A 16718-nucleotide genomic window follows, 5' to 3' on the forward strand; every position below is an offset into this window, starting at 1 on the left:
CATAATTCACAATAAAATATTTTTAAAAATTCACAATTTTATAGGGCTCTCACCTATAATAAATAGCAAAGGATGGTACAGTCTGCCTAGAAAATTAAGTAATCCCTGGGTGGGCTCATTAAATAATGCTTTAGACTGGCATTGAAAGGGCCCACAGTTCTCCTCTTGGCCTTTTTTTTAAAAAAAAAATAGATTTTTGATAACTTTCCTTAACATTTCCTTCCAGGTGCGGACGCGGGGCTCAATAAAAAGGCGCCCTCCCTCCAGAAGATTCCGAAGGTCTCAGTCTGACTGCGGGGACCTTGGAGATTTCAGGGCTGCGGAGTCATCTCAGGAGAATGGAGCCAAGGAAGAGAATGGGGATGAGGTGTTTGCACCCAAGAGCAAGGCCCTAGGACCCCTTCCATCCAGCGATGGGGTGGTGGGAAAGGAAGGGAGGAGAAGCCTGGGGTTGGATGAAAAGCCTCCTTTAAGGAGGACACTCAGCTGGACAGAGAAGCACGAGGAGACGGCCTCTGAGGAAGGCAAGCAACAGGAGAAGATGGAAGGGCAATCACCAGAGGAGGAACACCAGGGCCCAGACCAGAGGGAGGCCACAGAGCCATCCCAAGTCCCCAGCCCCAAGGCAGAGAATGGGTGCGAGAGCCCCACAGAGGAAACCATGGCTGAAGAGGAAGCAGAGACGGAAAAGTCCACAGCGCTGAAGGAGGAGGGAGCCAGAAATGAAGAGGATAAATCTGGGCAAAAGAGCCAAGACCCAGAGAAGCCTGAGCAGAAAGCTGTAGGGGTGGAGAGTCCCTCAAATCCCTCTGGAGAAATGAAGGACAGCAACATCTCAGAGCAGGAGAAAGACAAGGAAAAGGAAGAGGAGGAGGGTGAAGTCCTTGAGACAGGATGCCATCCCAAAACTGGCCCTGCCCAGCTGGAGACCAGCAGCGAGGCCTTGGCAGAGGTAAGCAGCCTAGCTTGTTCACATTGGGCGAGCAGTGCCAGGGTTCAGCCATGGAACCCGCCTTCTCTACTGTGGACACCTGCCTACCCCTTACAGGTCCATCACCAGCCAGCTCAATGTGCAGTTCCTATGCTGCCAACCTCTTACTTTATGTCATACTGGGTTGGGATAGGTTCTGTTTGATCTGCAGGGGACAAAAACACAAAAAGGAGTAGTGTCTCAGGTTCTCTCCAGCTTCTCCCCAGCTCAGAATCTGGGGACTACGGTATGTACTAGGTGACCAGGATTTGGCATAGCTCAGTAACTCCAGTCAGTAAGCCCTACTGAAGGCCTACTAGGTGCACGGTCATGGGCTCCTGCTACGGTTATTCAGAGACAAAAGGGCTGCTCCTTTGCAAGAAAAGCTCACTGTCTAACAGGTGAGTCCAGCAGTTCATCTCCATGATGCTGTTAGCTGTTGGTGATGCCTGGGGGCCCCATGCACAAGGGGATCAGACCACTGTGACCCATAGGATTCTATGTATTATTGGCTGGTTTTCAGAAGTATATCTCTAGACCCATTTATTTTCACCTGCCTCTCTTCTACCCTGTAACCTGCTCAGCATCATAGCAACACACAAACCTCCATTGGCAAATGGGTTGTGGCAGCACTTGTAGTGCATCAGCCAGCAATTGACCCCAATCTCCCACACAGACCAGAGAATTCTCCATGGAACCACGCCTTCTAGCAGACTCCTAGGGACCCACTTAGAGTGGCCCTATCAGGCCGAGCAGAACTGCCTCATAACATGTCCTAGGTTGAGATCTCTACGGAAAGACATTGCCACGTCTTTTCTCCCAAAGAGCCACTGGGTGGGTTTGAACAGCCAACCTTCTGGTTAGCAGCCTAGTGCTTAACTATTGTGCAGCCAGGGCTCTGCAACAGGCTGATGGGCAGGCAGGTGGACTGGCAGGCAGCCAGGTAGTCCTAAGGAAGCCCAAAGCTCAATGTCAAGAGAGAAACAATTTGTTTGTAGAGAGTGGGAGAAAAGTTGGGGAAGCTCCAGGGTGCAGGGGGTGTTGACATTGAATCTTTAAAGAATCAGGTGTTTATGTTATATCCAATCTCACAGGTATTGAGCACCTGTGGGAGAAAGCTAAGGCTGTCTGCTCCTGGACAGATTTACATTCTCAGAAACCCTATCTAGGGTGCTATGAATAGGCACTGTCTCAGTGGTTGTGGGGTTGGGTTTGATTTTTACACAGGATGAAGAGGGAGCTAACTCAGTCCCTCCATCCCATCTGGGCCCACACTTGTGGGAGCTTTAATTTTTAGATCTCCCCTTTACTCAGATTACTCACCTCTTGTCTTAGTTTCCTAGCCCTGCCATTACCTGAAAGTTGGCAGCTGAAAGCAACAGCTATTCACTTTCTCACAGTTTTGGAGATCCAAAGTCCAAAATAAAAACGTCAGCAAGCTCTGAGGGAGAATCTGTTCCATGAATCTGACTGCCAGCAACAACCATCAAATTGGGATCCTCCTGGCCTCTTTCAGATTGTGGTGGTTGTCAGCAATCTTTGACATTCCTTGGCTTATAGGTGCCTGGCTCCAATCTCTGCCTTTGTCTTCCCGTGGCCTTAGCCTGTGTCTGAGTGTCTCAAATCACCTCTTCTTTCTCATCAAGAGGCCAGTCATTTCATATAGGGGGCCCTCTAATCCAGTAATGATTGCATCTCAATACCCTTAACCTAATTACAGCTGCCAAGACCCTATTTCCAAACAAGTCATATGCATAGGCACTGGGGCTTAGAACTTGGACATAGATTTTTGGAAAATACAATACAACCCACTAAACTTTCCACCCCTTGACCCCATGGCCTCACATTGCCATCAGAGTAAAATCTAGCCTGCAGGGTGGGTCTTTGCCCCCTCTCCCTGACTCTCCCCATTGCTTGTTCCAACTACACAGACTTTTTTTTTTTTTTTCTGTTCTTCAAATATGCCAAGGTCATCCCTTCTTAACCAGCTGTTCCTTTTGCCTGGAATACTCTTCCTTCTGACCCTCATGTACCCACCATTCAAATTGTCCCTCCTCATTTAGGCCTGTCTTGACCAAAATGCCTCAGGCACTAGTGTAAAAGGATTCACTGACAAGAACAACTGTGATGTTGACCCCCTTGATCATATGGCATCCCTAAGAGACCCCATGCGTTTCCCAGGTCTATCCCTGCATCCATCTTGGCTAGCATGCTTTACTTAGAGGAGAGCTTTTCTAGTTAGCTCATTAACTTCCATGTTGTTTCTTGATTGGTTGAAATAGGGTGATTGGATAAACTAATAATTCATGCAATTAACATACATGCAATCAAGCATTGGTTATCCCAAGCACTGTGAGAGATACTGGGGGTTCACAGATGTATAAACAAATAAGAGAGTGAAATAAATGTGGTTCTGCCTGGGAACATACTATGTGAAACCCAAAGGATGAAGCAATTCAGGTTTCAAGAAAAAGCAAGAGCCATTTTCATGAATAAGCACCAAAGTACTTTCAGATTATGAAAGTACTATAAAGGGTTAACTATCAGGAGGGAGCAGTCGCTGGAGAAGGATATCATGTTTGGTAAGGTGGAGGGTCAGAGAAAACGAGGAAGACCCCCAGCGAGATGTATTGGCCAAGTGGCAGCATCGATGGACTCAAGTGTGGCAACAGTAGTGAGGTTGGCCCAGGATCGGGCAGTGTTTCGTTCTGCTGTACATAAGGTCGCTATGAGTCGGCACCGACTCGATGGCACCTAACAACAACTTCTTATGTTAAGGAGTTCTGGTAGTGTAGTGGTTACGAGTCAGGCTGCTAACCTCAAGGTCAGCTAGTTTGAAACTACCAGCAGTTCTGTGGGAGAAAGATGAGGCTTTCTGCTCCTGTAAAGATTTACAGCCTTGGAAACCCTGTACGAGGTCCCTATGAGTCAGAACCGACTCCATGGCACATAACCACCACCACCACCTTTTATGTTGCTCATCACAAGCATTTTAACATGTCATGCTTAAAGAATGAGGCATCTTGGGAATCTCCATCATGGGTAAGGCTAGACATATCAAATCACAGAACTTAAGGTTTGCTTTATAGATGATGTAGTCCTGGGAAGAGCATTGAATAAACACCCAATTCTAATATTTTAAATAAATGTAACACATGTTTCTCTAACACTCCAGTACTGTGTTGGCCACTCAAGTATGCCAAAGATAAAACTTATCCAGAGACCTTTGAGATGTTTTGACATCACAGCCGAGGCTTTGTTTTATTTACACTAAATGCATACTTCCTAATTACCCAATTCAGTTTCTTTTCTTCTTGTTTTCTCAACATCTGATTTCATTTTTTATTTTCTCCCTTAGCTGATAGAGACAATCTTCTCTTGAGATACCCCTTGCCTTTATCTCATTTCTCTTGGGGCCACACTCTACAGCCTTCTCACCTCACACCTTCCGTAGCCTCTGAACTTGTCTCCTGTGGTTGGCTGTCTCCACGCCCTAGGCAGACCGCAGGCATGGCCAGTCACTTAAGTACTGTCTTTCTGTGTCTTAATTTCCCTCTTGCTTTTGACCTGCTCTCTCCATGTTGTCGTGGGTAAGTGCCGTCAAGTGAGTTCCAACTCATGGCAACCCCCTTACAGGGCTTCTGAGAAGTGGGTTTAAATGACCGACCTTGCAGTTAGCAGTCTAGTGCTTATCCTACAGTGCCACAGCAGGACTCCACAGTAATCCCCAAAGTCAGTCACTCTTTACCAAGACTTGTAAGTATTATTGGTGGAATTCACAGAACTGGACTGCAGGATCTATTATAAACTATTACTGGACCACCTGCTACCTGGAAATCTTCTCACCGTATCTCTGGTACCCTCACTTTTCACCCCATATTCCTCAAATCCTCACTTACCCTTTTGCTCTCTACAAATGACCTCACTTCCTACTAGACTATAAGGAAATTTCATCTTAAATCAGAGGAGTTTTCCCTTCCCCTTAATAAGATACACACTCGTGTCTGCTGCGTTCTCGTTTCCACCCCTATAAAAATGTTCCATCTGGACATTTTTATATAGTATATTTATGGACTGAGTATATATTTAAAGTAAGTAGTTCAGTTAGATTCCCCTGTTCATTATGCTATAGTTCTAGCTCCTCTTTAGCTCACTCCTTTCTAGTTTAAATCCTGGGGATACTTATTAGCTGTCTGACCTAAAGGTGTAAAGCAGAGTTAATAGAAGTATCTAACTGCTATGGCTATTGAGTTAATGCATGCTTTATTACCGTTATGCGTGCCATCAAGCTAATTCCAATCCATAGTGACCCCATGTGACAGAGTAGAACAGCCTTCTAGATTTTTCTTGACTGTAATCTCTACGGAAGCACATTACCAGGTCTTTGTTCTCAGATCTGAGGGGTGGATTTGAACTGCTAACTGACAGCTGAACATGGCACCACCAGAGATCCTTATTACGATTAGAGCATTATTGCCTCATGAAGCAGCCCCTAGACAGATATGCTACATGTCAGCTTTTCCCCCAACCTCTTCCTGGTTCATTCTCTCCTCCTCTGTTCACAGGATGTCACTTCTGACCAGGACACTAAAATATGAAGAAGAGCTTTTTGTGCCCTCAGGACAAAGCTGCTGAAGACATCACAGAAAGAGAATATGCTAAGGGGCCAGAAGCAGCCTGAAGATACAGGGTGCATTGCTGTCTGGCCTCCACATTGAATGTTACATCACAGATGAAGATCAGCTGTGAGGGCAGCAGACCTTTATTAGCTTGAATTTGGGTCAGGGTTCCACTTGATGAACTTGATTTCAAACAAACAAACAAAAACAACTTATTTAAAATATTTTACTATGATGACAACTACCCAGGGACACTGAGCAACCTGTGGGTTCTAGATACTGTCCATACCCACCTACCCCTGCAGCTGTCCTCTGAACTGTATTCTGATTGACCTTATCAGATTCTGCTTGTATGAAATTGTGGCCTTTTTAACTATTCTAGAATTCCTAGAGTTCTCAAATTGTAAGTGAAAGCTAATTTCAGGGTGACCAGAAACAAAAGAAAATGATATTGCTGAAAATACAAATCCTTTTAAGTTATCATGTTGTTGTTACATGCCATTGAGTCAGTTCCGGCTCATATTGGTCCTGTATAGGGTTTCTGAAGAACAGCTGGTAGGTTTGAACTGCCGACCTTACAGTTAGCAATCCAGTGTTTATTCTACAGCACCTCACCAGATCTCTAAGTTTTGTTGTTGTTGAGTGCTGTTGAATCAGTTCTTAGTGACCCTGTATAGGGTTTCCAAAGAGCAGCTGGTGGGTTTGAACTGCTGACGTTGTGGTTTGCAGTCCAGTGCTGATCCTACAGTGCCACACCAGGAGTCCATGCAATTAAGGTCCTCTAAGTTATATTGTTGTTGTTAAGTGCCATCAAGTCAATTCCAACTCATAGTCACCCTGTACAGGGTTTCTGAGTAGCAGCTGGTGGATTTGAACTGCTGACTTTGTGGTTCACAGTCCAGTGAAGATCCTACAGCACTACACCAGAAGTTATAGAGGATCTTAAATTGCATCAGTGATCTTGAGACAACCTTCCAGCTTTGTTCAAATCTGAACTGGCCAAATAATTTTTAAAACATTGGGCTAGCAGAGAGAATTGCTTCAAAAAGTTCGTAGCAAAATTCCATTATCTTTTAATTCCATTTTTCCACAAACTATGTGTCTGTTCTATCAACAAACGCTCAGCCCCTCCCATAGCTTATGACTACCAGGGGAGGAGGCTGTCGCAGCTCACTCCTTTCTTTTACCTTCCTGAAGTTCGTGGAGGAACTCCCATTGACAGGCAGGCAAATACTAAGAGATTTCACCATCTGCACTGCATTTCCACATCCTGAAATCACAGCAGTGGACAATACCTGCTTTCTGATTTATTCTGTGATTAATTTTTCCAATTTCAAAAGGTTACCCTTGAGCATGGATGAGATATTTCTTGGCAGACACTTCGAGCACCATAACGTACAAGCTACATAATGGTAAACATCCTTCCTAACTTCTCTGGAGAGCTTTTCTTAGATCTAAGCTCAGGATCTTCTAACCTCACTCCAGAGGAGTGAGTTGGGAGTCTTCAGTCTGTTCTCAGTGGGCAGTTCTTTAAGATCCTATTTGAAGAGTGCTATGGGTTTTGCATTGGGTCTGACTTCCCATTCCTTGATTTGAATCTTCTTCCCTCATGCAATCCTGCTAAGAGATGTTAATCCAAATAAATATTGGATCATCAGAGTTGGTGCTTACTCTGATTTAAGTACTTCAGTGTCTCAATTTGCTAGTTTGGTAGGTGAAGCAGTTGTTTTTTGGAGGACTGTTAGACTACACCTTACCCTGATTTTAGAAAACAGCCTCCCAGATGAAAAGGCCTTATGTCGCCCCTGGTGTCTCTGCGGAAACTTTCCCGCCATGGGTGACCCGCTGGTATTTAAACTTGTGGCGTAGCTTCTAGCATCACAGCAACATACAAGCCACCACAGTACGACAAACTGACAGATGAGTGGTGGTGAAAAATCCATAGATCGACCTAAATACTCACTCAAGTAATACAAGGAATCGCTCTCTCTCATTGGGCTCTGTTTTCCTCTGTATTGGCCTTATTCCAAAGAAGCAGGTTTTTCCGAGTCCATAAACCTATTCTTGCCCAATAACTTTGGGGGGTGAGGGGGAGGGAACTGTGGAGATATTTAATAGGTCCTGTGTGGATCACGTGCTTGTCCTACATGTGTTCATCTGCACCAATGATTATGGCCAAAGACATGCAGGGATCTGTCTAGCCAGGCCTAGGTCTCATGCCCTCTCCTGGAGCTGGATGCCAGGAGAATCAACACCTTTCAACCTACAAGAAGTTTGAATGGGAGCAAAGTGGTTCATCAAAGTGAAATCAGGGTGTTAGACAAAACAAAAGATGGGCTGGGTGGGCAAAAAAACCCAAAAAAACAGCTGGGCCCAACAAGGCAATACCTGAAGCATTATGCTACTATTACTTCTAAATTAAATTTTATTTGACCTCCAATGAGTTCTAGTCAATTGTGTCCTCTTCGAACCAGGTAAAAACAATACAAACAGTACGTCTTTATATGATGTAGGACCCGTGGTTTATGAATATAAGCATCAAGCAAAATTCAAGTGCTGCTCAAATAAAATGGAATTTGTCTTCATAAGCCATTAGAGAAAGTCAGTCATTACTTTAAGGAATAACGTATTGCTGCATCCAGAGTTAACTTGTAGCTCCACTGGGATATAGTCAGGGTTTATATTGTTCTTCTCTGTGCACAGAGCCTCATACATGGTAGGTGTTCGATAAATAGTTTATTAAATAATATATAACTCAGCTGATTGCTGAACTGGAATGTGATTATTGTGAATAATCATTGCTGCCTTATCTGATAACAGATGCCTGAAATTTCATAATTAGCAACTGATTCCACTAGCATCCGTCTTCCTTCCCAGTTAAAATGCAGATGTTCCTGGGAGAGGTAATATTTTAAGCCTTTCTTATCATTCATGTAGGATGCCAGCTGGTATAGTGGTTCAAGTGCTGCTATTACCACTGTGATTTCCAGAGTATTTCCTTCCAGTCTTTCTTAGTTCTCTAGTGCTTCTCTAGTGCTACTCTAGCAGAAATACTACAAATGGATGGTTTTATCAAACAGAAATTGATTCTCTTATAGTTTATGAGGCTGGAAGTACAAATTTAGAGTGCTGGCTCTTGGGGAAAGCTTCCTCTTGGCTCTGGGGAAAAGGTCCTTGTTTTCTTTAAGCATTTGTAGGTCCAGTATTCCTTGGAGATCTCCATCCATCTTGGCATCACTCTTTTCCTGGATCTAGGAGCTTCACAGTCCCCAGGTCCAAAGGACATACTCCACTCCTGGCTCTTCCATCTTGGCAATAGTAGGTCCCTCTCTCTCTCTCTGATCAAGTCTTTCTCCTTTTAACTCTTGTAAGATAAAAGCTGTTGCATGCCACACCTTTGGGGATCTCCCTCAGATCAGTGTGATGTGATAAACAATGGTGTATCCCATCCCTAATCCTCTTAGTGGTTTAGCACATCCAATCACATCATGGGGAAATTTACATCTCAAATGTCAAACCACTGAGAATCCTGGCCCAGTCAATTGACAAAAAACCATAACTATCACACAGTCTTTATTCAGTTGCATATTGTGTAGTATATTGGTGAGGAGTTGTTTTGTTTCTAGATATGATTTTACTGTTATTATAAAGATTACATTATTTAAAATTTAAATAATACAGAAAGGCAAAGATCAAACCACAAATCACCCCAAACCCAGAATCCACAAATAAGGAAGGTTAAAATGTAAACATAATTCCAAACATCTCTATACACATAACTAGAAACTGGATAGAGACATAAGTTTGGAATAAGAATGAGATCATACAGCACAAGTGTCTTAAAAAAGAAGCTTGTCTTAGAACCAGTGAGATTATATTATACACAAACAACACGAAGGGGCTTCAAAAAGTTCATGGAAAAATGGGATTAAAAGATACTGGGATTTTTTCATAAATTTTGTGAAGCCCGTATATACACATACTATATGTTGTTATTGTTGTTAAGTGCCATTGAGTCAGCTCTGATTCATAGTCGCTATGAAAAAAAAAATATATATATATATATATATATACATGTTCATATATATGTATAGATAAAGTGTGTGTGTGTGTGTGTGTGTGTGTGTATAGTTAATTGTCGTGGAGTCAGTTCCAGCCCATAGTGACCCTGTATAGGGTTTCCGAGGAGTGGCTGGTAAGTGTGAACCGCCAACCTTGAGGTTCAAACCCTATATTTACATACACATATATGTAATATAAGGAGCTCTGGTAGTGTAGTGGTTACGAATCGGGCTGTGAACCGCAAGGTTACAATTCGAAACGACCAACTGTTCCGCGGGAGAAAGATGAGGCTTTCTGCTCTCGTAAAGATTTACATCCTCGGAAACCCTGCACAAGGTCGCTATGAGTCGGAACCGACTCCACGGCACATAACAACACATCATGTGTTGTTCAGTGCTGTAGAGTCAGTTCCTCATAGTGATTCTGTCTGTCTAGGGTTTCCAAGGAGCAGCTGATGGGTTTGAACTGCCTATCTTGTGGTTTGCAGTCCAGTGCTAATCACATGTCACACCAGAAGTCCATGTGTGTGTATTGTTGTTGTTTAACGACATCAAGTCAGATCCGACCCATTGCAACCCTGTATAGGGTTCCTGAGGAGCGGCTGATGAGTTTGAAGGTCTTCAGCTGGTTGATTGATGTTATCAAGCCTACAGTATGGAAGGTCATCTGTTTTCAGATGACAAACAAGTTAATCACATATAATTACTTTCCACACTCCTCATCTGTCAGTTTGTTGTACTTTGGTGGTGCGTGCTTTGCTGTAATGCTGGATGCTATGCCAGTGGTATTTCAAATACCAGTATGTTCACCCATGAAAAACAACAGGTTCCAGCAGAGCTTTCAGACAAAAGCAGATTAGAGAGAAGGACCTGGCAATCTACTTTTGAAAAAATAGGCCAGTGAAAATCTTATGAATAGCAGTGGAACTTTGTTGGAAAATAGTGCCAGCAGATAAGCCCCTCAGGTGAGAAGACTGAAAATACAGCTGGGGAAGAGCTGCCCCCTCAGCGTAGAGCTGGATGGAGTAAAGCTTTGGGGACTTTTATTTGCTGATGTGGCACTGTTCAAAACGAGAAGAAGCAGCTTCAAACACCCATTAATAATCGGAATGTGGAATGTACAAAGCGTGAATCTAGGAAAACTGGAAGTCATTCAAAATGAAACCATGCATAAAGATCAATACCCTAGGTGATACTGAGTAAAGTGGTCTGGTATTGGTCATTTTGAATCTACCAATCATAAGGTCTACTATGCCGAGAGTAACAAATCAAAGAGGAGCGGTGTCCAACTCATAATAAAAAACCAACAACAACAACAAAAACATTTCAAGATCTATCCTAAAGCACAACACTGTAAGTAACAGGATAATATTCATACACTTACAAGTCTATACGACTATAACACCAACTACTAAGGTCAAAGATAAACTGACGATTTTTGCTAACTACTGAAATCTGCCACCACTTGTCTGTCAGTTTGCCATGTGTGGTAGCTTGTCTGCTGCTGTGATTCTGAAAGCTATGACACTGATATTTTAAATACCAGCAGGGTCACCCATGGAGGACAGGTTTCAGCTGAGGATCCAAACAAGGACAGGTGAGAAAGAGGGAGAGACAAGTTACTTCTGAATATTTAGTCACTGAAAACCTTATGAACAAAACTGGAGCACTGTCAGATAGCACCAGAATATTGAATATTGAAACATGATGCAGAGCATAGAATATTGTCAGATATGCCAGAAAATGAGTCCCTCAGGTTGGAAGGCACTCAAAATATGACTGGGGAAGAGCTGCCTCCTCAAAGTCTTTGATCCTGATGGCGCAAATGGAGTAAAGCTTTCGGGACCTTCATTTGCTGATGGGGCACAACTCAAAATGAAGAGAAACAGCTGTAAACATCCATTAATAAGCAGAACATGGAATGTACAAAGTATGCATTTAGGAATATTGGAAGTTGTAAAAAATGAAATGGAATACAAAAACATCAATATCCTAGTCATTAGTGAGCTGAAATGGATTGGTATTAGCCATTTTGAATCTGACAACCACATGGTGTACTACGCCAGGAATGACAAATTGAAGAGGAATGGTGTTGCATTCATCCTCAAAAAGGAAATTTCAAGATTTATCTTGAAGTACAACACTGTCATCTGTCATAGGATATCGATACATCTACAAAGGGGAACAGTTAATATAACTAGTAATCAAATTGATGTACTTACCACTAAAGTCAGTGATCCTGAAGTTGAAGAATTCTACCAACTTCTGCAGCCTGAAATAGATAAAGCATGCAATCAAGATGTATTGATAATTCCTGGTGATTGGAATGCAAAGGTTAGAAACAAAACTGAAGGATTAGTATTGGAAAATATGGCCTTGGTGATAGAAATGAAGCTGGAGATCTCATGCTAGAATTTTGCAAGACCAATGACTTGTTTGTTGCAAATATCTCTTTTAAACAACATAAAAGGTGACTATACACATGAATCTCACCAGAAATTAAATTGGTTACAACTGTGGAAAGAGATGGTAGAAAATTTCATATCATCAGCCAAAACAAAGCCAGGGGCAAACTGGGGAGCAGACCATCAATTGCTCATATGCAAGTTCAAGATGAAATTGCAGAAAATTAGAACAAATCCACAAAAGCCACCTAAATTTAGAGATCATCTCAAGAGCATAAATGGTGATTCAGACATTAATGACCAAAGACCAGAAGAGTTGTGGGATGACATCAAGAACATCATCCAGGAAGAAAGCAAAAGGTCATTAAGAAGACAAGTAAGAAGGAAAAGACCAAAACGGATTTCAGAAGAGACTCTGAAACTTGCTCTCCAATGTAGAGATGCTAAAGCAAACAGAAGAAATGAGGAGGTAAAAAAGCCGAATAAAAAATTTCAAAGGTCAGCTCAAGAAGACAAAGTCAAATATTATAATAAAATATGCAAAGACCTGAAGTTAGAAAACCAAAAGGGAAGAACATGCTGAGCATTTCTCAAGCTGAGGGAACTGAAGAAAAAATTCAAGCCTCAACTTGAAATATTGAAGGATGCTGTGGGCAAAATACTGAATGATGCAGAAAGCATCAAAAGAAGATGGAAGGAATACACAGAGTCAGCATAACAAAAAGAAATGGTCAATGTTCAACCATGTCAGGAGGTAGCATATGATCAAGAGACAATGATACTGAAGGAAGAAGTCCAAGGTGCACTGAAGGCATTGGCAAAGAACAAGGCTCCTGGAAATGATGGAATACAAATTGAAATCTTTCATCAAACTGATACAGCACTTGAGACACTCACTCATCTATGCCAGGAAATTTGGAAGACAACTACATGGCCAACTGATTGGAAAAGATCCATATTTGTGCCCATTCCAAGGAGAAGTGACCCAACGGAATGTGGAAATCATTGGGCAATATTATTAATATAGCATTAAAGTAAAATTTTGTTAAAGATAATTTTAAAATGACTGCAACTTAACATTGACTGGGAACTGCCAAAGGTTCAAGCTGGATTCAGACAAGGATATGGAATGAGGAATATAATTGCTGACATCAGATTGATCTTGACTGAAAGCAAAAAAATACCAGAAAGATGTTTACCTGTGCTTTATTGACTATGCAAAGGCGTTCAGTTGTGTGGATCATTACAAACTATGGACAACATTAGGGAAAATGAGTATTCTGGAACACTTAATTGTGCTCATGAGGAACTTGTACACAGACTAATAGGCACTTGTTCGAATAGAACAAGGGAACACTGAATGGTTTAAAGTCGGGAAAGGTATGCTGAGCAAATAATCCGAGAAACTGGATTATAGGAAGAAAAACGTGGAATCAGCATTGGAGGAAGACTCATTAACAACCTCAGATATGCAGATGATACAATCTTACTTGCTGAAAACGAAGAGGACTTAAAATACTTAACTGATGAAGATCATAGACCACAACCTTCGGTTGCACCTCAATGTAAAGGAAACAAAAACCCTCACCACTAGACCAATAAATAATATCAAGATAAATGGAGAAAAGATTGAAGTTGTCAAAGACTTTTATTTGCTTGGATCAATCATCAACACTCACGGAAGCAGCAGTGTATCGTTCTGCTGGCTATTAGTTGAACTGACTTAATGGCACCTAACAACAAGAATTGAAGAGGGTTTCAGAAATGAGAAGCTTTTGTAAGGCACCAAGGCGCGCAGGGGACCCTGATCTGGGACTCAGCTCCGCGGGACAAAAAGGCCTAACAGTGGGCACGGATCTTCGCGGTCCTAGGGGGCGCAAAAGCGAAGTTGCGGCCACTGAGCACTGCCATCGAAACCCTGTACAGGGTCACTTTGAGTCAGAATTGACGAGGGCACTTAACAAGAATCACACCTTCTGTATCTCAGTGTCCTTATCTGCAAATAGGAATAACAGTAATAATTAAGTGATAACTTGTTCAGTATCCCATAGTGAACGTTCAGAAAGGGTTGGGGGTTAATATTCTCTCCTATCAGTTGTGTTCACCGCATCATTTCCTTTTCTCGCCTGCAATTCCTCTTAATTCACCCACTACGCAGAGAGCGAGCCCCGACGGCGCAGAGGAGCAGGACTTGCGGCAGGCGGCCGAGATCTGAGTGCAGGCAGCGAAAGCTCCCGGGAAGAAGCAGAAACTTGCTGTGGGAAGGCACTGGGCACTAGACACTCGGCAGAGTCCCGCGTGTCCTGAGAGGCCCTGACCTGCGCGCAGCCCTGGCTGCCACGCACTCACCTGGGAGTGGAATGGGCGGGGCAGGATGCCGAGATCTGAGAAGGCGGCTCGGGCTTGTGCAGGAAAGGCTGCAGGGCTGGGGCAGAGGAGACCCCTTAGGCAAAATGCATGTTCATTCCTGCTCCTCTGAGGGATTTCTTTGCAGGGCCGGGAGGGCTCTAGAGTCCAAACGTGGGGCGAGAGTTCTAGACCGTACAAAAAAAGGTCACCGGACATAGTTAACCAGGAAACGAGGCGAGGGGCGGGGCAAGGCTGAAGGGAGCTGCCGGGAGCACTTCTGCTGAGAACGGCTCGTTGGTCTAGGGGTATGATTCTCGCTTCGGGTGCGAGAGGTCCCGGGTTCAAATCCCGGACGAGCCCAGGCTTTTTCTATCTAAAATGCAAGTCATTTTGCAATTCGTGCAGTGTATTTAGAGGCTTAAACACAATTATTCCAAACGCGTAAAAGTACTAAGCTGTTTCCTACAATTTTGCAAAGCAAGGGACGTGGTGCATCAGTTAATATAATGTATATTTATTGAACGTCAAAAGGCAAGGCGTTCTTATTGCTTTCTATCGTTTAAAACACTTGCTTGAAACCGTGATGCCATACATGGAATCCTAGCCACCGCTCTCAAGTCTCTAAATTTGAGCAAGTATGCAATGGGTTAGCAGTTTTAGAAATTAAGGTTTCTATGGCAAAGGGGAGCATTTTCCTACTCCAGAAGACTCCCCTAGACTCGCTGTGTAAATGGATTTGTGCACTGGTTTGGACAGATTCAAGCACCGTCTTGTAGCAATGCCGGCTACTAACAACAAAAGTGAAGGGACAGCGAAAAAGAGGAAGACCCCTACAGAGATGGATTGGCTCAGTGGCAGCAGAAATGGGCTCAACCTTAAGGATTGGGAGGACGGTGCAGGACCGAGCAGTGTTTCGTTCTGTTGTGCATAAGGTGGCTATGAGTTGGAACCTATTCGACGGCACCTAACAACAGTTAAAGGCAACCAAGAATGGAAACTCACTACGTCCCTACCCAGGCGCTGGTTCTGGAAATGGACTGAGGTGAGGATATCGTTTTTATAGTAGTACGTATATTGTCAGCAAACGTTTTCTATTTTCACGGTTTTTTAATGTAAAATATGCTGTAATTTTTTTAAAAAAAGGATTCATTTCGAGCTTTATAGTTACTGCCAAGTCATTGAAAAAGAGGGCTCGTCCGGGATTTGAACCCGGGACCTCTCGCACCCTAAGCGAGAATCATACCCCTAGACCAACGAGCCAACATGACTATGTCCCTTCCGCCATGATAAAGGAATGTAGAACTATTTACTCGCGCGCCCCCAAGTGATCATATATTTGTTGTGCTTGCAATTTTCAATTGTTTTTGTATTCTACAAATCTTTTTTTAAGCTTCTATTTATTGTTTGCTCGTTGAAAAACAGTGGCACTGAAGAAAGCAATGGTGAGAAAACTGTAATGCTGCTTATATTTATAACTAATAAATTGCAATTACTATGTTCCTCCAGCAGATTCTGAGTTCTAGGTGCTATATTCATCCTTTCAGCTTTCCAATAAATGTTAAATTGTAGATTTCTAGCCTTTTTTTTTTTTTTTTTAAACTCCTAGCAAAGTCTCACTTTTCCAGCCATGTAAATTCCCATCGCCATGTTATTGCTCAACCTAATTCTTTTTGGACACGTAAATCCTAAACTCTAACCTTTCCAGAAAAGTGGGCTTTAATATATTAAAATAAATTGTACGTGGTATATAAAGGAGCTCTGGTAACGTAGTGATTACGAATCGGGCTGCTAACCTCAAGGTCGGCAGTTCGAAACTACCAGCTCTTCCGCTACTCGGCGGAAGAAGGATGAGGCTTTAGAAACCCTGTGCAGGGTCACTATGAATCGGAACCGACTCCACGGTACTTACAACAACAACAAAATGTGATATATAATACAATTGGTAATGCAATGGATGGTAAGACACCAATACCAACACGGAATTCTACTTTATAACTGACAGCCAATTGTATAATTTCTGGCCAATTCTTCCAACATTTTTAATTCGATAAAGAAGCCATCGTTTCTTTACTATATTTTAAATTCTTAAATACTTCGCTTTGAAGCTGATGCTAGCAACACTGATACTCAATGCCTAGTTGATAAATTCCTACAATTTGTTCCAAATTTCCTATCAATAAAAATTTTGGTACTTGGACAATCAATAATTGTGATCCGTCACTCTAACAAATATCCAACCAGATAGAAAACAAAAGTAAAGAGTGTGACTCTCCTAAACAGACTCGTTCTTTTATTTTTCTTTTGTATTGTGCTT

At 42.6% G+C, this 16718-nt stretch overlaps 1 protein-coding gene and 2 non-coding genes across 3 annotated transcripts in view; 2 read left to right on the forward strand and 1 right to left on the reverse strand.

Annotated features, from left to right (window-relative positions):
- RCSD1 (RCSD domain containing 1) overlaps positions 1–14270 on the forward strand; it is a 106560-nt gene extending 92290 nt beyond the window's left edge. The window contains exons 8-9 of the mRNA XM_006872649.1: positions 227–952; positions 14214–14270. Of these exons, the coding sequence (XP_006872711.1) occupies positions 227–952; positions 14214–14270 (783 nt within the window). The remainder of the gene's footprint in view (positions 1–226; positions 953–14213) is intronic.
- A 422-nt stretch (positions 14271–14692) lies between these two features.
- TRNAP-CGG lies at positions 14693–14764 on the forward strand. The gene has a single exon. It is a non-coding gene; the product is annotated as a tRNA-Pro (tRNA).
- Positions 14765–15592: 828 nt separating this feature from the next.
- On the reverse strand, positions 15593–15664 carry TRNAP-AGG. The gene has a single exon. It is a non-coding gene; the product is annotated as a tRNA-Pro (tRNA).
- Between the last annotated feature and the right edge of the window lie 1054 nt (positions 15665–16718).

This window comes from Chrysochloris asiatica, unplaced genomic scaffold (assembly GCF_000296735.1).
Source record: "Chrysochloris asiatica unplaced genomic scaffold, ChrAsi1.0 scaffold00207, whole genome shotgun sequence".
NCBI lineage: Eukaryota > Metazoa > Chordata > Mammalia > Afrosoricida > Chrysochloridae > Chrysochloris > Chrysochloris asiatica.